General features: G+C 38.1%; 1 protein-coding gene across 2 annotated transcripts in view; it reads right to left on the bottom strand.

Moving 5' to 3' along the window:
- The window catches only part of APPBP2 (amyloid beta precursor protein binding protein 2), an 81,694-nt gene that overhangs the window by 12,178 nt on the left and 43,209 nt on the right, over positions 1-26,307 (bottom strand). For both annotated transcript variants that reach the window (XM_003278467.3, XM_030828144.1), the window contains 7 exons: positions 24,170-24,293; positions 11,214-11,382; positions 8,963-9,052; positions 6,947-7,014; positions 6,763-6,868; positions 5,608-5,732; positions 949-1,034 (listed from right to left, as the gene is read on the bottom strand). In XM_003278467.3, coding sequence (XP_003278515.1) covers positions 949-1,034; positions 5,608-5,732; positions 6,763-6,868; positions 6,947-7,014; positions 8,963-9,052; positions 11,214-11,382; positions 24,170-24,293 — 768 coding nt within the window. The remainder of the gene's footprint in view (positions 1-948; positions 1,035-5,607; positions 5,733-6,762; positions 6,869-6,946; positions 7,015-8,962; positions 9,053-11,213; positions 11,383-24,169; positions 24,294-26,307) is intronic.

The following is a 26,307-nucleotide window of genomic DNA, read 5'->3' on the forward strand; positions in this document are numbered from 1 at the left end:
TTTTCTCTTTTCTATCTAACATCATGTATTACTTGTGCAACTTAAAAAATACAAATCTAGAGGGAGAAAAAACTCAGTTCCAGAATTAAGGTAAAACATATCCAACATGCATGGAAATAACACATAGGTGACCCAATCATGCTAGCAAAATAAATGCATTACGTGAAAAAGCCTTGGTGGCAATCAGAAGAAAAGTTAAAATAAGAAATGGAAGATAGGGGTATTTGGCAAGAGCCTCGCAACATTCAGGGTAACCTGATATGAAGCTCAGGATAAGAATCCTGCACTACAAAGCTGAAGTTATGAAACCCATCTTCTATCCATGTTGTGTAGAAACATTTGTATTATGCTTCCATGCAATCCTCAAAAAAATTAATGCATGCATGAGTGAATGACAAAAGGGAGACAGAAAAGAAAAATTATGGCTTATTAATTTTTTTTTTTTTTTGACACAGAGTCTCGTTCTGTTGCCCAGACTGGAGTGCAGTGGCACGATCTTGGCTCACTGCAACCTCTGCCTCCTGGGTTCAAACGATTCTCCTGCCTCAGCCTCCCAAGCAGCTGGGATTACAGGTGCACGCCACCACACCTGGCTAATTTTTGTATTTTTAGTAGAGATGGGGTTTCACCATGTTGGCCAGGCTGGTCTCAAACTTCTGACCTCAGGTGATCTGCCTGCCTCGGCCTCCCAAAGTGCTGGGATTACAGGCATAAGCCACCACACCCGGCCTATTAACAATGTTTTATGAGAGATGCAAACAGTCTTTCATTATGAACCACTGGAACCCCTTAAGTAGAGTTGTGGTAAAATGGCTATCTAGTAATACATAAACACCATCTAATCCTGTGAGAAAATCCTCCAAACCTCTGAGAAAATAAACAAATACCCCTATTTTAGACTATATATCATCTATTTTAAAATATCTGAGACTAGATTACAAAGGATACCTTTCACCCTCTTTGAAGAAGCCAAAAGAAGATGATCTTCAGGTAGGATGTGGGTAATGATACCAATAGCTCTTTCTGCATGAAATCTGTAATACAGATAGATACAGTCTGGCATTTCTTTTTAGTTACAAATGATTTAGGAATTTTAAAAATCACAATCTGTAATATAATATTGATAGAAAGTACTTCTAAAACTATCTGTGGTAAAGATCCAGCTTTTTGTTTTAAATTTCCAATCTGTTGTAGACTGAACTTTTAATACCCAACAGAGACTCCCATTTCCCTCAGAATGAAAGAGGAAGTCTTTACTACAGCCTACAAGACTCTACATGATCTTTCAGCCTGCTACTTCCCTGACCTCATCTCCTGCCATTCTCACACCAACCCTCTCCGCCTTCCCCTCCAGCCACACAAGCCTAGCAGTTTCCTGAACATGCAGAGCATGTTTTCACCCTGGCTTTACCCTCTCTGCAATGCTCTTCCCCTGAACATTCTCACGACTTGCTCCTCAGGTCTTTCCAGAACAGACCATATAAAAGGCCCTAAAAAAACTTACCATTGGCCAGGTGCGGTGGCTCATGCCTGTAATCCCAGCACTTTGGGAGGCTGAGGTTGGGTGGATCACCTGAGGTCAGGAGTTCAAGACAAGCCTGGCCAACATGGTGAAACTCCATCTCTACTAAAAAAATACAAAAATTAGCCGGGTGTGGTGGTGAACGCCTGTAATCCCAGCTACTCAGGAGGCTGAGGCAGAATCGCTTGAAACTGGGAGATGGAGGTTGCAGCGAGCCAAGATTGCAACACTGCACTCCAGCATGAGTGACAAAGACTGTCTCCAAAAAAAAAAAAAATTTACCATCACTCTCTCAACTCTTAGCCTACTTTACTCTTCTTCACAACATGTATTCTTGCCTGACAAGTTTGGTTGTTTATGGCCCATATCACCAAATAGAAGGTAAGCTATTTCTGTTTTATTGTCAGTTCCTTTCAAACAATGCCAAGCCTCCTCTCCCCCATCCTCCAGGTAACCACTAGTTTTCTCGAATCTGTCTTCCAATTTACTAATTCTCTCTTTTGTGGTAACTAATCTTCTGTTTAACTTGTCTGCTGAGGTTTTTTTTGTTTTGTTTCATTTTTGTTTGTGTTTTTTTTTTTAGACAGGATCCTGCTCTGTCATCCAGGCTGGAGTACAGTGGTGCAATCATGGCTCACTGCAGCCTCAAACTCCTGGGCTCGGGTGATCCTCCCACCTCAGCCTCCCAGATAGGTGGGTTACAGGTGTACATTGCCACGCCCAACTAATTTTTTTGCATTTTCTTTGAAGAGACAGGGATTTGCTATGTTGCCCAGGCTGGTCTCAAACGATCCACCCACCCTGGCCTCCTTAAGTGCTGGGAGTACAGGCATGGGCCACCACGCTTGGCCCATCTGCTGAGTTTTAATGTCAGTGACTATTTCCGTTTCTAGCCATTTGTTTTATTTTTATAACAGCTCAAGATATAATTAGTATACCACACAATTCACCCATTTAACGTGTACAATTCAATGATTTTTAGTGTATTCACAGAGCAGTATGCCAATCACCAAAATCAATTTTACAACATTTTCATTACCCCATAAAGAAACCTATGCCCATTAGTAGTCACTCTCCATTTTCCCTCCAACTCCCCAGCCTAGATAACATCAATTTATGTTCTGTCTCTATGGACTTGCCTATTCTGGACATATCACATAAATGAAATCATACAATATGTGATCCTTTGTGACTGGCTTCTTTCACTGGGCACAGTGTTTTCAAGGTTCATCCATGCTGTAGCATGTAACAGTTACTTTAAAATCTGCCCTCTTCCAGCCAGGCATGGTGGCTCACATCTGCAGTCTCAGCACTTTTGGAGGCCAAGGTGGGCAGATCACTTGAGGTCAGGAGATCGAGACCAGTCTGGCCAACATGGTGAAACCCTGTCTCTACTAAAAATACAAAAATTAGCCAGGCGTGGTGGTGCGTGCCTGTAATTCCAGCTACTCAGGTGGCTGAGACAGGAGAATCGCTTGAACCTGGGAGGTGGAGAGTGCAGTCAGCCGAGATCACGCCACTGCACTCCAGCCTGGGCGACAGAGTGAGAGACTCTGTCTCAAAAAAACAAAAACAAAACAAAAAAAAAAACAAGAACAAAAAAACTTCCTGTTTTCTTTATGGGAATATTCTTCATTCTTTCTTTTATATTAGAGTTAACAAAGTTTTTCTGTAGAGGGCCAGATAGTAAATATTTTAGGTTGTGTTGGCCACACATTCTCTGCTACAACTATTGAACTCTGGCTGCTGTAGTGTGAAAGAAGTGATAGAAGACACATGAATGAATGAGCATGGCTATGTTCCAGTAAAACATAAAACTTTAATTTACTTACAGGCCTAGTTTGCCAACCTATTTTGTATCTTTAATCATATAAAGAACACATACTTTATAGCATCAACCAAAAAAAAGTTCCTTTTTTTTTTTTTTTTTTTTTTGAGACAGAGTCTCGCTCTGTTGCCCAGGCTGGAGTGCAGTGGCGCAATCTTGGCTCACTGCAAGCTCTGCCTCCCGGGTTCACGCCATTCTCCTGCCTCAGCCTCTCCACGTAGCTGGGACTACAGGCGCCCGCCACCACGCCTGGCTATTTTGTATTTTTAGTAGAGAAAGGGTTTCACCGTGGTCTCGATCTCCTGACCTCGTGATCTGCCCGCCTTGGCCTCCCAAAGTGCTGGGATTACAAGTGTGAGCCACCGCGCCCGGCCTTTTTTTTTTTTTTGAGACAGAGTCTCATTCTGTCGCCAGGCTGGAGTGCAGTGGTGATCCTGGCTCACTGCAACCTCCGACTCCCGGGTTCAAGTGATTCTCCTGCCTCAGCCTCCCAAGTAGCTGGGATTACAGGCGTGTGCCACCATGCCTGGCTAATTTTTGTATTTTTAGTAGAGACGGGGTTTCACTGTGTTGGCCAGGATGGTCTCCATCTCCTGACCTCGTGATCCGCCCACTTCGGCCTCCCGAAGTGCTGGGATTACAGGTGTGAGCCACCGCGCCTGGCCAAAAAAGTTCTGTTAACTAAAGTTTTCGGGATTCTAATCCTGTTCATTATGTCTGCTGACTCAGAGGAAATATTTCCTTATGTTTTGTAATTTTTAATGGTGAGTTCATTTTAGGTAAAGCTTCGTCTATGACATGTCTGTATAGTTTGGGTTGACAGATAATTATTTCCAAGTCTTGCATTTTCTCTCACAAGGTATCCCAGGAGAACCAGCAGCCCCAAAGTGCTTTTTAATATTTTTCTGTTTGCAGATCCTGATGCATTATCCCTAAACTCAAGAGTGGTACAGGTAAATAATTATGTTTTGTGAGGCTTCTTTTGGGGTTCAACTGTGACACCAAGCTCAGATGGCCAACTTTCCCTGTCATCTATTAATTAGATAGATGTCCACCTGTCCTTTCCCTGGGGTTGTAGTCCCTTTTTTTTTCTTTTTTTTGGAGACAGAGTCTCACTCTGTTGCCTAAGCTGGAGAGCAGTGGAGTGATCTCGGCTCACTGCCACCTCCACCTCCTGGGTTCAAGCAATTGTCTGCCTCAGCCTCCCGAGTAGCTGGGATTACAAGTGCCCACCACCATGCCCAGCTAATTTTTGTATTTTTAGTAGAGACGGCATTTCACCATCTTGGCCAGGCTTGTCTTGAACTCCTGACCTCAGGTGATCCACCCGCCTTGGCCTCCCAAAGTGCTGAGATTACAGGCTTGAGCCACCAAGCCTGGCCGGGTTGTAGTCTTGACTTTGCTTCATGTGAGGGTTTCAGTTCTAACTCCCAGCCTCCTATAGGCTGTTTCTTAAACTAAGGTTATAGAAATCTCTAAACTTTCCCATCACCCCAGAGCAGTTATACCACAGGCCATACTTAATCCTTTAAATTTTAGTGTCCATTATTGGCCCTTGGGGGATTTCCCCCTCACTCTTGCAAGCTCAGTTATATATTTAAAAAGACAATTGTTATTCAGTATTTCTATGTGTTCTCACCAAGAAGTTTTTAGGTTATTAAGTCTGCTACTGTATTACTCAAAAATTATTGAAGGAAATACTCAAAAGGTAAGTTATATTCTACACGAAAATATACAAGTCTCAATATTAAATCACATAAAGGCTAAATGAATAACCTATAAATTAGTATAATTTTATTTATTTATTTTTGGAAACAGAGTCTCACTCTGTTGCCCAGGCTGGAATGCAGTGGTGTGAATATGCCTCACTGCATCCTTGACCTCTTGGGCTCAAGCGATTCTCCTGCCTCAGCCTCCAGAGAAGCTGGGAACACAGGCATGCACCAAAACGTCCAGCTAATTTTAAAAAATTTTTGAGTAGACAGGGTCTCAAACTCTTGGGCTCAAGCAATCTTTCCACCTCAGCCTCCCAAAGTGCTGGGATTACAGGCGAGAGCCTCTGCACCTGAAAACTGGTATGATTTTAAATGACTTCAAGAACATTTTAGGCATTCTGTTAAAGCTCCAGGAAGACAAATTCAATCTATAAAGTATATCAAGTACTATTATTAATGTAATAATAGTTCCCTAATGGGAAAAAACAAAATAAAACAAAAACAGTATTTCCTCCTTCAGAGAAATGGAATGTGGAACTTACAGTGCATTGTCAAATTTCCCAGAGCTATACTGGTGGACATAAGAAGAGTAGGCCAAATCTTCATGAGCTGTTGCTACGTGGATATTTTTGCCACCAAACACTGACTGTCTAATGTCAAGGGCTGCCTGAAAGAATCATAAAAATATTTGTCAATACTGTAGAAAATACCACCTAGTTAAATTAAACATCCTAGTAATTTAAATATACATCTATACGCCTAACACCATAAAATTTTGAAGCCAAGAAAGTCCTGCTGTATTTAAATTACAGAACATGAAAGTCACCTAGAAGTCCTGAATTTCTGAAGATAGAGTTTGACTTAAAAGGCCACGGCTTAATAATAACAATAATAATTATTCCTATGTCTTGAGAATCAAGACATTGGGAATGTTTTTCTCTGTTTCCTTCTTCAAAAGTGAACCTTAGGCCAGGCGTGGTGGCTCACACCTATAATCCTAGTACTTTTGGGAGGCCAAGGTGGGTGGATCACCTGAGGTCAGTAGTTCAAGACTAGCCTGGGCAACATGGTGAAACCGCCTCTCTACTAAAAATACAAATACTAGCCAGGCATTGTGGCACGGGCCTGTAATCCCAGATACTCAGGAGGCCGAGGCACGAGAATTGCTTGAACTTGGGAGGCGGAGGTTGCAGTGAGCTGAGATTGCGCCATTGCACCCCAGCCTGGGCGACAGATCAAAACTCTGTCTCAAAAAAAAAAAAAAAAAAAAAGTAAACCTTAAAGTCAACTATGCCTTGTCTACAGCAATGGCATAATACATCATTTACCTGAGAATAAGTAAGAAAGGCCTAAAATAATTACCAGCCATCTTTGTGACTACAAAGGCAGCTTTAGTGACATTTGCTAAATCAATAACAAAGACAAGCCATTATATGGGTAAATAAAAAATGGAAAACTACTCCCAAATATGAGCTCACAACCCAACAACTCCTTTCCTGAATGATTCTCTTTAATTCCCAAAGCATTAACTTTCACACCTTCTAGGTAATACTTAATAAAATAAGTATGCAACCTATATTGGTGGGCGGGGTAGTTGTCAAAAAGTCATTTTTAGAGAGTGGTTTATACACCACAAACAAATACAGGTCAGCAAGTCAATATAGGTTGAAAGAAAAAAAGGGTAACTATTAACATACCTGATAAATTGCAACAGACTGACAGATATTATCTACATTGAGTAAGTAGAACCCATAATCTAGCAGTGTATCAGAATATTTTGGGTGTTTGGATCCAAAATGATCCCTATAAAAAGACACAAAATTATTAGGATATAAAGTATAGAGACAATTTAAAAGGATATTTTTAATAATAATCACCTACCGTGCCAAATACACTGCATGTTTAATTAACTGTTCTGCCTTCTTAAATTCACGTTTTACTACACAAGCCTAAAGATAAAGTGAAAAACGGTTAACTCTCAAATAGTTCATCAGTGTGCTAAAATACATGTAGTTTATATATTCTGGCTATAATAGTTAATAAGAAATAAAACCCTCCAAACATAAATACAAAGGTTCTATTTGTAATTTCTTTCCTTCCAAGTACTTAAAAATTCTATTATAAACATCTGTATATAAGCTGGGAAAATTATAAAGTTTAAAATTTTGACAGTCAGTCCTAGTACAAATCTGTCATAACAAAGTTACCTTACAAAGCTGGTATACCCCCATTTTCCCCTATTATTAAAATAAAACAATGGGGGCAGAATTTACCACAGCATTTTCTAAGGTCCTTATATCCCAGTCCTGGAGTGGCTTACAACAATCTTTTGTTACTTTCATTTAATAATTTTTAAATGCATTGAATTTCAAGTTTTCCTATTAATTCTTTTCTTAAGAGACAAGGTTTTATGTTGCCCAGGCTGGACTTGAACTCTTGGCTACAGGCATGTGCCACTGTGCATAGCTCTCAGTTATTTCTTAAAATATTTTGATCCATGATTATAGCTAGGCATTTTTTTAAAACTCTAAATATAATTTGCATATAGAAATATAAATCTTGCGCCGGGCACGGTGGCTCACGCCTATAATCCCAGCACTTTGGGAGGCCGAGGTGGGCGGATCATGAGGTCAGGAGATTGAGACCATCCTGGCTAACACGGTGAAACCCCGTCTCTACTAAAAATACAAAAAATTAGCCAGGCGAGGTGGCAGGCGCCTGTAGTCCCAGCTACTTGGGAGGCTGAGGCAGGAGAATGGCGTGAACCCCGGGGGGCTGAGCCTGCAGTGAGCCGAGATTGCACCACTGCACTCCAGCCTGGGCGACAGCAAGACTCCATCTCAAAAAAAAAACAAAAACAAAAACAAAAAAAACCCACAGAAATATAAATCTTGCATAAACATTGTTGTCTTTATATTAAATTAATATTCAATTATTTCAATTAATTAAAAACATAAGAATATCCCTGTTCTAGCTCTGATAACTTAAATATTTATGCTGTTTACTTACTCTAAAATGACTGATTTAATAAATTTCAGAGAAATATTGGACTCTTCCAGATCTATAATTTTGGAATCTATTTTCTAGTTGAATTTCCATAAATAAAATCAACCAAAATGAAATATTCAAATCTGAAAACTTCTGGGTAGAAAAGTGTATCTGAAAAGTACATTAATGCTTTAAGGCCTCACTGCACCAAAGCAGTAGTTTTAAAATACTACTAAATGTCCTCAAAGAGGCCAACCGTGGTGGACCTGTAATCCTAGAACTTTTGGAGGCTCAGGTGGGAGGATCGATCGCTTGAGTTCAGGTGTTTGAGACCAGCCAGGGCAACATAGTGAGACCCTGTCTCTATTTAAAATAAAATAAAAATGTAAAAGATTTAATGCATTTATTTACAGAATAAGAAAACACTAGAGAAAAATCAAGTAAGGACTGCCTAGCAGGTCAAGTATAGCAAGCTGCCTTGCTGTGAGACTGCAATACTATGACAAAGAGATTTAACACCAGGCTATCCTTTAGCAGAAAAGTGACCAAAGTTCACAGGATTTTGGCATAAGGAATTCTGGTTGCTATAAATATTTAAGAAAAACAAAAACAAACTCAAGCCAGAATAGCACCCAAATACTACTTTGATCTGTACTTTAGTGCATTGAAACAATGACCAAAATGAATTATTTCACTGGTTTTCTTGGTAAAGAAAAATTAGCTAAAAATCTATGTGTGATAGCTTTAGTTAGAAACCAGATTTCTAAAAATGAGCACATAAACTTATAAAACACACCTATGTCTACGGAGTGTACAAATAACTAAAATGTTAAATAACAGGTTAATTAAAACAAACTTAAAGCCTGATAAATCCTATAATTCATTTAATAATTTTAACATTATATTTACCTTAGAAGCTTGTCTTAAGACATCCACCACAACTTTCACTGGTAAGCCTGCTGTAATTTCTTTCATTGCCTCGATGCACCATTTGTATGCCTAAAAAAATTATTTATAGAAGAGACAGAACTGTGGTAAATCAAGTCGACAATATTTAACAAGATGACTGCAAAATTTTTCTACAAGCACTTAAATAAGAATGCACACAAAATATTACAGTTAGAATTTTCTGAGGCTAAACTTTCTTCAAAGTATAAATCTGTTATATTATTTTTACTCTTAGTATCTACAGCTTGTCTGAATCAGACCTTGTGGATACATGACATATTTTCTGGAAATCAAAGGTATGTTCTCTCTTGCCCAGAAGCCTTTGCACATACTGTTCCCTCTGCCTTAAAACACATTCCCCCTTCCTCCAACCCCTTAAACTCATCTGTCTTGCAGGGTTTCCTGTGTTTTCCTATACATTCCATCCTCCTACTGTAACATTTGTTATTTTATGTCTGAATTGTCTGTTTAGCTGAGTGCTTACTTTGTCCCAGCTACTGTCCAAAGTATTTTATGTGCATTAACACATTTACCTGACAAAACAGCCCTATAAGATATGTCCTATTAGGGGAAACAGGTGTAAAGAGGTTAAGTGGCAGGCAATGTGCTAGTATCTAGGTATGAAGTGGGAAACAAAACCAAAAATGTCCTTCCTCTCCTGGTGCTTAGTGGAAGAAATAAAAAAGGCAAAATAAGTTATCTTAGGCTGGGTGTGGTGGTGCATACCTGTAATCCCAGCACTTTGGGAGGCTGAGATGGGAGGATCACCAAGCTCAGAAGTTTGAAACCAGCCTGGGTTACAACATAGTGAGACTTTGTTTCTATCAAAAATCAAAAAAACTAGCTGGGCGTGGTGATGTGCACTTGCAGTTCCAGTTACTTGGTGGGGCTGAGGTGGAGGCTGCAGTGAGCCATGATCATGCCACTACACTGCAGGCCTTGGTGATGGAGTGAGACGATGTCTCAAATAAACAAACAAAGACAAGTGTGGCCATGTGTTTTTTTCCCGCAATTAAAATATGAGAAGTGAAACGTGCCACTTCTGGAAGAAAAGTCCAAGAGCCAGCAGTACTTCTCCATGAAGTTTCTGCCCCTGTGCCCAGGCTGGTAATGTTCTAGATAGATATGTTCCAGATAGACCCAAAACCACACTGTGTCTTGATCAAAGCATAGATATAATGTTAAGAACAGCCATAGCCATCTGAAGACAGGGATATATTATGAGCCAGAAAGAAACTTTCATTGTTCCAAGCTATTGTGGGGTTGATATTACCTCTGCATAGCCTAGCCTAGCACACAAAAACATGGTGCTAATTCATCAAACCATGTCTGTAAGATTTGTGTACTTTTCTGTAGGTATCAGTGAAAAGCTTATTTGTCACTAGAAGACTGAACTGTCAAAATTATCCAAGACTTCAACATTCCTCACGAATGTGCTGAGAGCTGCAAAGACATGAATAAGGCACAGTATAAACCCCTAAACCCAAATGTAGAAGGAAAATAACTGTCAGGCTGGGCATGGTGGCTCACGCCTGCAATCCCAGCACTTCGGGAAGTTGAGGAAGGTAGATCACTTGAGCCCAGGAGTTTGAGTCCAGTGTGGGTGACAAAGCAAGACCCTGTCTCAAAAACTACAACAAGAGGCCCATCCAAACAATTTAGGCAAACATTTGGTTAAATTAAAAGAAAAACAACAAAAGAAAGGGCTCTAAATTATACATGTATATATTTCAAATTCACCTCACAAATACTCCTTTTGTCTGATTTTTTATTTTTTTTGAGACAGGGTCTCACTCTGTCACTCGGGCTGGAGTACAGTGGTATAAATATGGCTCACTACAGCCTCAACCTACTGGGCTCAAGGGATCCTCCTGCCTCAGCCTCCCATGTAGTTGTGACCACCACAGGTGTGTGCTACACATGCGGTTAATTTTCTATAGAGGCAGGGTCTCACTTTGTTGCCCAGGCTGGCCCCAAACTCCTGGGCTCAAGTGATCCTCTACCTTGGCCTCCTAAAGTGCTGGGATTACAGGCATGAGCCACAGTGCTCGGCTTGTCTGATTTTGAATTTTCCATTACAAATGTGTACTGCCTTATATAAACCTAATATGTAAAAAAGATCCAAAAGAAAAATAACAGAAGACTATTTGATTCACCCTCTGTTTTTATAAGTACTTATTGGTCACAGTGAAATGTACCTTAAAACACTTACCTCATCATAGTGACTTTTTGCAAATAGGAGTGCACACAGTTCTCCATAGAGTGCAGCTTTATTTGCTTGCTGGCCATGTTTTGATAGTTTATCCATATATGTCTGAGCTAATTTAAATGTTTCTTCACCCAAATGATATTTGCAGTTTCCATTTCGCACATGAAGCAACCTATAAAACACCAATAACATTGCTTCATTTTTGATATTTCCAGCTTGGCAGACCTGATGACCTCTTACCAATCACCTGAATGACTTAAGGTAATTAAATGCAATTACAAGGCAGCATTTGAAAAAATGTGTGTGGCCCAAATTGGAGTTGACCTCATGCCCATAAAGACGTACATGCTCTTTCTTGAAAGCTTCCCATAATTAATCTCATCAATTGTTGATTCCTTATCTTCTCTAAATATTTTATATATTTTATGTACTCAGCATGTACTGCATCTAAAAAAATGACATTTACTTTTTGTTTCAAATCCACAAGTAATATAGCTTCAGTATAAGAAACTTGGAAAATAATGAAGAAAATAAAATCAACATAAAATATCTTCTTTTCTTATTTTTAGTATAGTCTAACACTTGATCAGCTACCACTTATTTCATGATGCTTCATAATGTTCATTTTTTTCCAATAAGATAAATTTACCGAAAATAGCAGTAGTGTCAACTATTTCTTTTAAAATCTTTATCCTCTATAGTGGAAATACTGAGTTCTTTAAACAAATTAACTGTACAACTATGCTGACTATTTAATGATATGCCAAAATAGTACAATGCTTTAGATCAGACTGGTCTAGATAGCAACAGACTGTGTATCTATATAGACTGTACAAAATAGGCAAATAGTGTTAGGACTGGACAAATATTTATTTATTTATTCATTCATTCATTTATTAAATGCTAGCTAGAACATTATGTTCATGTATCAAGCCAATACAACTTTCGGAAAATGGTCAGCCTGAGAAGGAACAAAGGTATAAAAGCTATTTAAAAGAAAACCAAGGATGGAGAGGTTAAGTATTCCTCAGGAGCATCAAATCAACAGACACATAAAATTTATTTTTTCTATCTATACTACAAATATTAACAGATTAGTAACCCATAATGAGAAAAATTCAGACAATCTTTTAATCTCTATCATTCCTTTGTATAGTCAGGGAAACACATTAACTTCAAAAGAACCAGGACTAATCAATAAAGTGATGACTACTATACAACGCCGGTGTGTATCCTCCCAACACGCACCATACAATTATCTGCAAAATCTATTACCATAAGCAGCTTATGTTCTAGTGGTGAGAAGGGTATTAGCGTGGGCAAAGATACAAATACGTTAAGACTTTCATTTGAGGAGAAATGCCATAAAGATGATAAAGAAGTAGGGTAATATGATCAAAAGATTCTGAAAGGAGGTATTTAGGGTAGACAGGGAAGAATTCTCCTGAGGTAGTAACATTTAAGTTGACACCTAAATGATGACACTGTAGCCAGCCAAGTGAAGATCTGGTGGGGAAGCATGTTTCAAAACAGAAGGAACAGCAAAACAGAAGGAATAGCCCCTGAGAAGGGATGGGGGGAAATCCTGGCATAGTCAAAGGAACAGAAAGAAGGCTAATTCATCTAGACTATAGTGAATAAAAGATTATGTAAAGAGAAATGAGAAGGGAGAGATAAGCAAGATTTTATAGCACCTTGCCGGCCGTGGAAAGGAGTTTTGTTTGCAACAGTAAGGGAGGTAATTTGACTTATGCACTATCTAATATAATTTCCTGAGATGTTAGAAATGTTCTACACTTGTGTTGCTCAATTTGGTGGCCACTAGCCACAGTGGCTACTGAGTATTAGAAATGTGCCTAGTGTGATTGAGGCACATTTTACTTTTAATTAATTTAAACTTAATAATCACATATGGTTAATGGCTACCATATGGGACAACGCAACTCTATCAAGAATGCTCTGGCTACACTGTGGCTATAGCAAAGCCAAGACGGGAAACAAAGCAACCAAGGCAGAAGATATTGTAACAGTCCAGAAAAAAAAGTCCTTGAGAAAAAAAGGATTAGTATTTGAAACACAGATTTGATAGCCAAATGGTTGAAAGAGAAAAAAATGAGAAACCCATAGGTTGAAAATTTAGAGAATAAAAAGAACAGTGCTTACTTCTCATTTCCACAATGCTAACAATCTCCTTCCCAAAGACCTTCACCGTAAGTATTCTCCTGAAATAACAATCTGTGGAAATTATTTAGTAATTGGCACATGATGAGGTAACAAAATAAACATTGTATGCCAGAAAGGCACAGCTTGATATTTTCTCCAGTCCCTGCTGAATGTCTATTTAAACAAAAGGGCAAATTAAACGTATGGAGACTCTTTAGGTTCTGTGTGTCCATCTGGGCTGACACTAAGCAGTATACTGAATCCAAGGAACTTGTGGTCCAACTTATTACGGCCTAATTTTATCCCAACCTTCTGCCTAAGGAAAATGCAGGTTCTCAAAATGTGGCACTACCATGTAAACACAGTATTTTACTTTCATAATAACATAAAATTACGTCTACCTGATCAACACCTATTGTCAAGAGCAATTACTATTTGACTGTACTATTCACTGTTTGAAATGAAAAATATACAAATGTGTACGTCATTAGTTTACTAATATATTCACCATAAGACTGAACATGACTAGTTAGAGCCTCATCAGCCAGACATGACAAAAGTAAAATACAATGAAAGTGAACCTAAAGGAAAAGAATTTCTCTCCTTCTTGTAAGTGTCTTTTTCTTAGAACTAGTTTATCCCAGCATTTTGGGAGGCTGAGGTGGGCGGATCACGATGTCAGGAGATCGAGACCCTCCTGGCCAACAAGGTGAAACCCCGTCTCTACTAAAAATACAAAAAAAAAATTAGCCGGGCATGGTGGTGCGTGCCTGTAGTTCCAGCTACTCAGGAGGCTGAGGCAGGAGAATCGCTTCAACCCGGGAGGCAGAGATTGCAGTGAGTCGAGATCGCGCTGCTGCACTCCAGACTGGCGACAGAGCAAGACTCCATCTCAAAAAAAACAAAAACAAACAAAAAAAAATTGGAAATAAACGATAGCTTGAAAGGGGAGAGCTGCATAACGAAAATAAAGATCGGTATGGGTTTAATAATTTTTTTTTACTATGGTGAAATATATATAAAACTTTGCCATACGAGCTATTTTTAAGTATACAATTCAGTGGCATTAATTATATTAACTATGTCATGCAACCATCAATACTATCCACTTTCAAAACTTTTTCATCATCCCAAAGAAAAATTCTGTAAGCATTAAGCAATAGCTTCCCCTTCTGCCTTATGCCTAAGTCCCTAGTAACCTTTAATCTGCTTTCTGTCTCTATGAATTTGCCAGTTCTACATATTTCAGGTAAGTGGAACCATACAGTATTTGTCCTTTTGTGTCTAACTTATTTCCCTTAGGATAAAATTTTCAAGGTTCATCCATGTTGTAGCATGTACCAAAACTGGCTGAATCATTGTATGTGTATATATGTAAATGCCAAAGTTTGTGTATCTGTTTATCTGTTGATGGATCCTTGGATTGTTTTTATCTTTTGACTTATGAAAAATTCTGCTATAAACAGTAGCACACAAATATCTTTTGATTCCTTGCTTTCAATGCTTTTAGGCACATACCTTGGAGTGAAATTGCTGAGTCATACAGTAATTCTATGTTTAGCTTTCTGACAAACTGCCAAACTGTACTCCACAGCAGCTGCACCATTTTACATTCCCAGCAACAGTGCACAAAGTTTCCAATTTCTTTTTTTTTTTTTCAAATGCTCTCTCAGCAGAATCACTTGATTTCTTCTCATCCTTGCCAACAGTTATTTTCTTTTTTTTTTAATTGTACCCATCTTGGTAGGAATAAAGTGGTAGCTCATTATGTTTGATTTGCATTTCCCTAATGCCGAATGACACTATCTTTTCATGTGCTTACTGGTCTTTTATGTATCTTCCTTGGGAAAATGTCTATTCAAGTAGTTTGTCCATTTTTTATTTTATGAGACAGAGTCTCACTCTGTCACCAAGGCTGGAGTGCAGTTGTGTGATCAAGCTCGCTACGGCCATGATCTCCTGAGCTTAAGTCATCCTACCACCTCAGCCTCCTAAGTAGCTGAGACTACAGGCCAGTGCCACCACACCTGGCTGATTTTTTAAAGAATTATTTTAATAGAGACAAGGTCTTGCTATTTTGCTCAGGCTGGTCTCAAACTCCTGAGCTCAAGAAATCCTTCTGCCTCAGCCTCTCAAAGTGCTGGGATTACAGATGTGAGCCACCATGCCCAGCCTGCTCTTTATTTTATTAATTAATTAATTCATTAAATTTTTAACAGAGTTTCGCTCTTGTTGCCCAGGCTGGAGTGTAGTGGCACAATCTTGGCTCACTGCAACCTCTGCCTCCTGGGTTCAAGTGATTCTCCTGCCTCAGCCTCCAGAGTAGCTGGGATTACAGGTGCCTGCCACCATGCCCAGCTAATTTTCGTATTTTTAGTAGAGACGGGTTTCACCATGTTGGCCAGACTGGATTTTTTTTTTTTTTTTTTTTTTTGAGATGGAGTCTTGCTCTGTTGCCCAGGCTGGAGTGCAGTGGCACGATCTCAGCTCACTGCAACCTCTGCCTCCTGGGTTCAAGCGATTCTCCTGCCTCAGCCTCCTGAGTAACTGGGATTACAGGTGTGCACAACCACGCCTGGCTAATTTTTTTTTTTTTTTCAGTAGAGACAGAGTTTTATCATGTTGGCCAGACTGGTCTCAAACTCCTGACCTCAGATGATCTCTCTGCCTCAAACTCCCAACTGCTGGGATTACAGGTGTGAGCCATGGGGCCCGGCCTCATTTTTAAATTTTGTTGTTCGAAGTTGTAGTTCTTGATATATTCTGGATACTAGAATCTTAATTGACATATGATTTGCAAATATTTTCTCCCATTCCATAGGTTGTCTTTTTATTTTCTTGATGTTTTTGATTTACAAAAGTTTTTATTTTGATTAAGTCCAACAAATCTATAGTTTTACTTCTTCCTTTCCAATACTGATGCTTTTTATTTTTCTTGTCAAATTTCTTCTGCTAAAGCTTCCAGTACAATGTTGAATACCACTACTGAAAGCAGGCAACTATGTCTTGTTCCTGATCCTATGGGGGAAGCTTCTAGTCTTTCACTATAGAGTATGATGTTAATTGTGAGTTTTTCATAAATACTCTTTATCATATTGAGGAAGTTCCTTTCTATTCCTGCTTTGTGAATTTTTTTTTTAATCATGAAAAGGTGTTAGATTTTGCTAAATGTCTTTTCTGTGTCAACTGAGATAACTGGGTTTTTTGTTTTTTTTTTCCCTTCATCCTATTAACATGGTGTATCACACTGATGTTCTTATGTTGAACCACCCTTGCATTCCTGGGATAAATCTCACTTGGTCATAGTGTAAAATCCTTTTAATATTCTATTAGATTCAATTTCCTAGTATTTTGTTGAGAATTTTTTCATCCACACTCATAAGAGATACTCATCTGAAATTGTCTTTTTTGTGATATCATTTTTGGTCTTTGGTATCAGGGTAACGTTAGCCTTTTAAAATGAGTCAGGGGCTGGGTGCGGTGGCTCATACCTGTAATCCTGGAACTTTGGGAGGCCAAGGTGGGCAGGTCACCTGAGGTCAGGAGTTTGAGACCAGCCTGGACAACATGGCAAAATCCCGTCTCTACTAAAAATACAAAAATTAGCCAGGTGTGGTGATGGGAGCCTGTAATCCCAGCTACTTGGGAGGCTGAGGCAGGAGAATCACTTGAACCTGGGAGGCTGAAGTTGCAGTGAGCAAAGATCGTGCCACTGCACTCCAGCCTGTGCAAAGGAGTAAGACTCTGTCTCATAAAATAAAGCAAATAAAATGAAAATGGAAATAAAACAAAAACAAAAACAAAACAAAACAAAACGAGTTAGGAAGTGTTCCTTCCTCTGCAATTTCCTGGAAGAGTCTGAGAAGAACTAGTGCTAATTCTTTAAATGTTTGATAGAATTCACTAGTGAAGTCTTCAGTCCTGGACTTTGTTGGAAGGTTTTTGTTTATGGATATGATTTATTTACTTGTTATAGGTCTCGTAAGATTTTCTATTTCTTCTCAGGGCATTTAGGTAAATTGTCCATTTCTAAAAAATGTGTCCATTTTATTTATGTTATCTAATTCGCTGGTATTCAACTGTTCATAGGATTCTCCTTAAATCCTTTTTACTTGTGGAAGGTTGGTAGTAATGTTTCAAGTCCCATTTCTGATTTTAGTTATTTGAGTCTTCTGTCTTTTTCTCTTTGTTAGTCCGGTATGGTTTTAATTTCAAGTCAGGGAGGACATCAGTGTGAGAGTGTTTCTTCTGCTAGAGAACGTGGAATCTGCACATGACACCTCAAACCATGGAAGCAATCTTACAAGCACTGGAGAGCTAGCCAAAGAAATGACTGGTACACAAAGAATTAGCAGACAGATTGAAAAAATCTACTTCCTTAATAACCTCTATATATTCAGAATTAACCTACCCTGGAGGCCCTGAACATTGTACTGATTATCTTTTTATCAAAGTTTTTGTACTTTTAAGGTACACTGCTTATGTAGGTGGCTCCTATCTTATTTGCTACACATAGGTTTATGACCTTTTTGTGAATTATACGTTCTATTATCAATATCCCTTTTGTATTAACTAATGACTTTTACCCTGAATTCTTCCTTATTGTTAGTATTATTATTTTGGGGTGTTTCCTGTTTATGATATAGCACTAGTTTTAATTTTTTAACCCTCTTGGTAACTGCCATCTTTAGGTAGGAGAATTGAGCCCATTTACATGTATTGTGATGATAATTATATTTGGTCTAACCTTTTCATCTTATTTTTCACTTATTATAATCAGTTTTTTCTTCTATTCTCTTTGCTTATATCTAGCTCGGTCAAGTTTCAAATCATTCTCACCCATATTCACATTACCCTAGTTTGGAAGTTCTATTACACTTTTCTATTATACAAGGCATCAAATGCCCATCTCTAGCACTGATAATGTTTAAACTAAATAATGATGCCCTTTCCTACTCTACCCACTAAGATGAGAACTTTGTAACACTTTTACTCCTCCATTCTCCCAAATGTATATTTTAAAAATAGGCTATATGTCTATTAAAAAACAGCCTGAATATAAGATGAACCTCCATTTTCCATCTAAAAATATTTTTGCCAACTCATATATATCAAGTTTTAGGGATATATGTGATAACATTAAAACACTTATAATTTATATTTAAGGCCAGGTGTGGTGGTCATGTCCGTAGGCCCAGTACTTTGGGAGGCCAAGGCAGGAGGATCACTTGAGCCCAGGAGTTTGAGACCAGCCTGGGAAACATACTGAGGTCCCTTTTCTATTAAAAACAAAAATAATAAAAATTTATAACATTTAAATCTTTCGTTATACCTATATATTTAAAATCTAAATTAAATTTTCAAAAATTGCTTTTCCTCCTCACAATTTACAAAACTTTATCCAAATTATTCACATGAACCTTAAACATTTAGCTTCATCATCACCATAGTTATTTGAGTCATCTGACAGTTTTTATTTTATCTTTTAAATAAATCCTTCTTTGGAATGACAGCTTTTTAGAGTAAAACATTTTCACTTGTTTGAAAACCAGTACTTCTGAATCTCCGTATGATGTCACCAGAAATTTAATCCAAAGCTACCAGTAACCATCTGCAAAGCATTAGGACTGCTGGGCTTTTCAATTTCTCCTATGGCAAGCAGATATCCAGGATCTCCAGAACTGAATTACTCCATTACTTTTCAAAGTAATCTTGAAAAAGCCAGTTAATAAAATTATCCAATTCTTACAACTATAAGGTCATGACCTCCAGAATAATTCTAAATCTGTTAAATTTCTTTTTTCTTTTTTTTTTTTTTTGAGACAGAGTTTTGCTGTCGCCCAGGTTGGAGTGCAATGGTGCAATCTTGACTCACTGCAACCTCCACCTCCCAGGTTCAAGCGATTCTCCTCCCTCAGCCTCCCGAAGTAGCTGGGATCACAGGCACCCACCACCATGCCCAGCTAATTTTTTTGGATTGTTAGTAGAGACAGGGTTTCACCATGTTGGCCAGGCTGCTCTTCAACTCCTGACCTTAAGTGATCCACCCGCCCTGGCCTATCAAAGTGCTGGGATTACAGGCATTGAGCCACCGTGCCCAGCCTCATTACTTCTTTAGAAAGAAAATTTCACTAGGTGGTCTCTATAAAGCTTCCTAACATTAACACTAACTGAAATTTCAGGTTAACATTTCTTTCCTAAATACTACTTTGTTGTTCAAAATACAGGTTGAGTATCCTTATTTGAAATGTTTGGGACCAATCATGTTTCAGATTTCAAATTTTTGGATTAGGAACACTAAACCTGTAATAGGTTTGACGTGGTAAATTTTTGTTTTTTGTTACTTCTGAAATTTCCTTTTCATCTCTGGTTTGAAAAGAATCCTCATTTAAGTCCTATTCTCAATTGTTCTTCATTCTCTTCCAACTCCATTTACATGTGAGACATATATTACAATCTTCATTACCTACCACTGTTTTTATACCATCTTCCCCTACCTTGGGATTTGTTATTATTAATTTAAGAACTTAAAAAAAAGTTTAAAATTTTTATTTTAAAATAGAGGCCAGGTGCAGTGGCTTACATCTGTAATCCCAGCACTTTAGGGGGCCAGGGCAGGCAGATCACGAGGTCAGGAGATCGACACCATCCAGGCTAACACGGTGAAACCCCATCTCTACTAAAAATACAAAAAAATTAGCCAGGCGTGGTGGCGGGCGCCTGTAGTCCCAGCTACTTGGGAGGCTGAGGCAGAAGAATCATTTAAACCCGGGAGGCGGAGCCTGCAGTGAGCCGAGATCGCGCCACTGCACTCCAGCCTGGGCGACAGAGAAAGACTTCATCTCAAAAAAAACAAAAACAAAAAACAAAAAACATGACTCAGACATGACATAACATAACATAACATATAACATGATAGTCTCATTATACTGCCCAGGCAGGTCTCAAACTCCTGGGCTCAAACGATCCTTCTGCCTTGGCCTCCCAAAGTGCTGGGATTACAAGCATGAGGTACCATGCCTCGCTGGAACTTACATTTGGTTACAGAAGTTCCTCGATTATTTCCCTCAGATACAGTACATGGAGATATACTGGGTCTTCATGTATTTGAAAATTACTTCTTTTGCCCTTCGAACTGGTGAGGTACAGTATTTTCTCTCAGTAACTAAGATACTGCTACTTTCTTCTAGCTTCTAATTTCTATTTATCTTTGGATTTCAGGAAATTCAACTGCCCAGGGTTCTCTTTCAATCCACATTCAACTCTTTACACACACACACACACACACACACACAAATGTTCCCCAACCCCACCCTACCATCCAGTAGTTCAAGAAGTTCTTTTTATCATTTAAAGAAAAAAAAAAAAACCCACCAAAGGAATACATGCCAATGGTTTAAAAACATAATAAACAGTAGAAAAGGATTTAAAATAAAAAGTAAGTTTGTTCTGCCCAACTCTCACAAGCCCAAAAGCAATCTCTGTTCCCTTATCTGGAGGTTCTAGAGAATTCTTGACCTTAAACAAACCATGCTCACATGGACTGATTAGCTCCAAAGAAAAAACTGAAAAGGGGGTTGCAGGTGTGATTTTCAGTTTGTCATCCCCCCAGAACAAGCCAATTCAGTAACTGTGGTTATTTCTGAGCAGCAGGGTTATAGACAATAATTTTCTTCCTCATAGCTTTCTGTATTTTCTGGATGTGTTTGGCCACAGACATGTATAAGCAAGAAAAACAAAGCCATTAAATAGAAAATGAATAAATGGAAATAGGCAGAGTCTCCAAAGAATACAAAAGGACTGAAAAATGGTCCCAGTTTTAACTACTTTCTATTAAGAAAGGCTAGGAAGGTTCTCTGACCTTTGTTGTATAATGTTTTGATGCTAGCCCCATATTAGAAATTGGCTTTGTGACATTAAATTGAAAAACATACTTTTATTCTTGCATCAGGCTCAAAGCCCCTGGGATTGGCCAAAGGATTTGATTAGTATCTGTTATGCAAAACACTTCTTTTCTAATTCAATTAAACACATAGTCAATTAATACCCCAAATTTCTCTCTGCCTTAAAAAAAGGCTAAGTCATAAAATTTTAATAATCTTTTCAAATAATACTAAGTAGATGAAAAAAATTACTTATTACAAATAAATTATATTAAATACACCTGTAGTGGCCAAGAATTTGGCAAGGTTAGTTGAATAGAGGCAAATTTTATTTCGAAATTTCAAATTCATGAAGACATAAGGTCTTGGTATACAGGCAGTGAGCTGGCATTATAAATGGCTTTGTTCCTTGGTCCAGACAATATTCTAGTTTCACATGTGCTTGCTAAAAAGACAGCTAGTTCTGAATTGTTAATTATCTATTGTTTTTAATTTATTTTAAAAATTTTTATAGAAATGAGGTCTTGCTGGTCTCCAATTCCTAAGCTCAAGCAATCCTCAAATCTTGGCCTCCCAAAGTGCTAGGATTATAGGCGTGAGCCACTGCACCCAGCCAGTTATCTACCCAATATTCCTCATGTTTTCTTCCTTAATGTACATCCATGAGTTCATTCATGCACAATTAAAAATGTTTTGCTCCTCAGACTATACTTATTACACAGATTAGAAGTTGTGTAGAATGTGTCCCAGTTTCCAGTTTAAAAGACAGGTAATCCAAGAGATAGGGTTAGACTTCTGGGAAAGCAATTTTTTTCTGACTTAAAAAAGAACAGTCAGCTGGCACGCACTTTTTGACCTTCCCTCTTCTTACTGCCTATTAACACTTGCAACCATAATGATGTGAGCTACTTGCTACAGATGACAAACTAGGAAGGAGAGAAGGAGACTGACTTGTCTTGTGAGAAAACTAAACCTTTTGGTAAGGCTAAAGCCAAATTTACACAGGAACCTTAAAATCAGAAGAAACATAGGTATTTGGGTGAAATAAATCTGAATATGTGAATAAAAAAAATAAAGCACATACAAAAAAGAAAGTGCTTTATCTTTTGGTCAAGACTGCTATAGTGAATAATCTATGATAAAAATCATACAAAATCCCTTTTCTGTTCCAAATTAACCAGTTTATGTACACAGCAATATATAACTACCCTCCCAAATCCCATATGGGATAGTGTAGTCTCCTATTCCTAAAAATATAAAATAGGCAGAAGAGGGGAAAAAAAATGAGAGATTATTTTTATGAGTACTATAAATTATAGGGCTAAATACTAATCCTTTTACAGTTTCTGCACACAAATATTCCTATAATTTATCATACACTTCTAAAGTATATGTGGGAAATTATCACCTTCTAAAATATTATTTATAATTAAGTTTGCATATTACAAAATTAACTTCAGGATTGGAATGTCTGCCTGACATAGATAAGCCTTGTATAAAAAAGGTCAATGACAGCCTCAAAAGACTGAAATCCAACTGGCCAAAAAAAACCAAATAAATAAAAAAAATAGAGTTTTACTCAATTTTAGCTTAAATCAACAATAATCTGGCTGGGTGTGGTGGCTCATGCCTGTAATCCCAGCACTTTGGGAGGCCCAGGCAGAGGATTCCTTGAGCCCAGGAGTTGGGAGACCAGACTGGGCGATACAGCAAAACACCATTTCTAATAAAAATAAAGTAAAAAATATATTAAAAAAAAACCCAAAACAAAAATACGATGGTTTTATAGGAGAATATTCTAGCTTTGAAAGGATTCAGATTCAATTAACTCATCTAAAAAATACCTAGGAAATATGAACCTTAATTCCATAAAAATAGAAGACTGTAAATTCAATAAATTGATTGGACTTTAGTTAACTTAGATAAAGAATTTCTGCTGTTTAATTTTTCGACTTTATTTTAATTTTCCTTTAGTTTTATACAAAAAATTATTTTTAAGAAATGCCAAATCAAATTGGGGGACAAAGAGAAAACCTGTATGAAAATAGCTAAAGGTAAATGTAACATGTGCAGAAAAAAATAAGGAGAATAAAGCAGAGTTACTTCTAGATTTGCTTGACTTTAAGGAAATCTGTAAAAAAGTAATAAATGTATCCTCAAAGAAAAGTTATTCATAAGTAAAGCACTAATCTTGTTATGCACAATTATGGAAATGTAAACAAAGCAGGGGGTACAAAAGTAACAATCAAGAAAAAGTACACTTCTGGAGTTTCCTAGCATCCAGTGTCTACCACAGTTCCTAGTACATAAGCATTCAATAAATATTTGTTGAATGAATAAACAAACAAGCTCTATGACAAAGCAAAAAGATACGTAAGAAACACATTCTGGGCCAGGCGTGGTGGCTCATGCCTGTAATCCCAGCACTTTGGGAAGCCAAGGCGGGTGGATCACCTGAAGTCAGGAGTTTGAGACCAGCCTGACCAACATGGCAAAACCCCATCTCTACTAAAAATACAAATAATTAGCCAGGCATGGTGGCGCATTCCTGTAATCCCAGCTACTTGGGAGGCTGAGACAGGAGAATCACTTGAACCCAAGGAGGTGGAGGTTGCAGTGAGCCAAGATTGCACCACTGCACTCCAGCCTGGGTGACAGAGCGAGATTCTGTTTCAAAAAATAAAAATAAAAAAAGAAACACATTCTGGTTCGTAATACTCAAATCTAACCTAAGCTGTCTACAGCAGATTAACTATATTTTAGAGATAAGAGGATGCCAGACTAGTGAAACTATGACATATAAATATCATCTCAGAGATTTACTCAAATGTTGGCATATACTTATAAGAGCTAAAACTATAAAAGCCACTAAATACCATATAGCACGTAATTACAGGATAGGTTCCAACTTACCTCACACAACATTCTACTGCACGAAACCAATGAAGCATCTCATCGTGTAGAGTACACAACTGAAGGCAGGACAGAAAAACTTTCTCAGCATCACTGTACCAGCCTGCATCTGAAAGAAAGCCACCTAAAAAAATAAGAAACACCAATTTTAGAAAACTTGATAAATAGCCTGAAAGCTAAAATGATATGCTGACAGTGAATATCACCCAAATTTAAAAAAACCCATGATATTAAAGTCTTGTGTTTAGCATAAAACATAGGTATGAACTGTGAGATTTTTATGTAAAGGTTTTGAACTAGGGGAATGAGGATTCAGGCTAAGACCTTAAATAGGGAGTCAAAAGTTTGAACCTTCTAAGAATACTCCACGGCCTAAGAGTTGTTATTTTCCAGCTAATGAGCTAACTAAATTATTTTACTATTTTCATCTTGGAGTGTACATATAACTTTAGCATCTCCCAATACACAATCCCAAAGAAGATAAATCTGAATATACTTAATCTTAGTATAGCAGCACATAATGGAGGATACACAGATAAAAAAAGACTGTGATCCTTGATCGATTACCTTATTTTTTTTTTAAACAAGAAATTACTGTCCTGGGCAATATTTCCTCAGCATATTATCTTTTTGAGGATTCTGACTCCTAAAAATGACTAACATTTAATACACTGTTACTACACCATGTAAAACACTTTGTATTGTGGTAACTACATAACTACATGAACTCACTCATTTAACTTTCACAACACACCTTCGACTTAAATAACTGCCCCCAACATAACAGATGAGAACACTTGAGTCACAGAAAAACCAAAGCTTATAATCCAGTAAGTGAGAAGATTCAGATGCAACGTGACTTCAGAGGCTAAGTCTGTAGTCCCTATACTGCAATAGTTATTAAGGAATAATTTCTTAGTGCTATTCAGGATTAGTTATAATAACCAGAAAATACAAAGTAACATACCATCATGGTATGTTCTAAAACACATTTTTTCGCACATTAAAAAATCTCTGAAATTATCTGAGACCAGCCTGGGCAATATGGCAAAATCCTGTCTCTACGAGATACAAAAGTAAGCCAGGTGTGGTGGCGAATGCCTGTAGTCCCAGCTACTCAGGAGGCTGGGGTGGGAGAATGGCTTGAGCCTGGGAGGCAGAGGCTGCAGTGAGCGGAGATCGCACCACTGCCCTCCAGCCTGGGCAACAGAGCCAGCCAGACCTTGTCTCAAAAAACAACAACAACAACAACAAAACTCTGAAATTAGAGTGCGTCATAAAATTAATGGTATATTACAGTAAGTGGCTATTTCTTGGCACACAAAAAATATAGTGTCTTAACAGTATTAATGTCTGAGTCAACAAAATATTATATTTTGCTCGGACTCGTGTTTTATATTTAATTAAAACTACATGTAATTAAGCATTTTTTTAATTAATTGGAGAGAACTGTGCTTTGGAACTTTCTAGGTTCCTCACCAAGTTGAGCAGAATAATGAGATTATTCATATTCATACTAAGCAATATTCTACTTATCATCCCAACATATTGTATATTGTGCTGGTTATTAGAATATTGTCTCTCAGCTTCAAACCCACACTACTAGAGTCTGTTTGACGATGCTGAGCAAAGACTCTGCAAACCACACTTCTCCTTTGCTAGCTGGCTCCGTGTTTGGCTCAGCGAATAGGAGGCACTGGAGAATCGAGCTGCAAGACTGGAAGAGCAAAGGACACTCTCCTTCCTGTATCTGTTAGTGAGGTTCCTGCTGACAAAAACACCCCAGGGTTTGCTTCTTTACTTTGGTGGTAGTAGTTCATTCCATTAAATAATAGTCAATACCAGTTGCAGTTTTCCAATGCTTACAAAACCAGTTTCACAGCACTCCATCAAACATCAGCAATAGCCATGCAGGCTGCTCCTCCTAGAGGTCTAGATCCTAGACCCACGGGGCCCTCTTTTCAGACCTCTGAGGCACCAGTAACAGCCTAGCAGTATCCCAGCTCCATGAGGCAAACCCCTCCAACTCCTAATTTTTAATAATTCCAATCTGTTTCCTTGGTTCCCCAAGCCATAAGTATGGTAGCTGATTCTCACAGCTGCTTTGTCCATAATACCCTACTGTTCCCTTTTTGCCT

This window comes from Nomascus leucogenys, chromosome 14, assembly GCF_006542625.1.
Source record: "Nomascus leucogenys isolate Asia chromosome 14, Asia_NLE_v1, whole genome shotgun sequence".
Lineage (NCBI taxonomy): Eukaryota > Metazoa > Chordata > Mammalia > Primates > Hylobatidae > Nomascus > Nomascus leucogenys.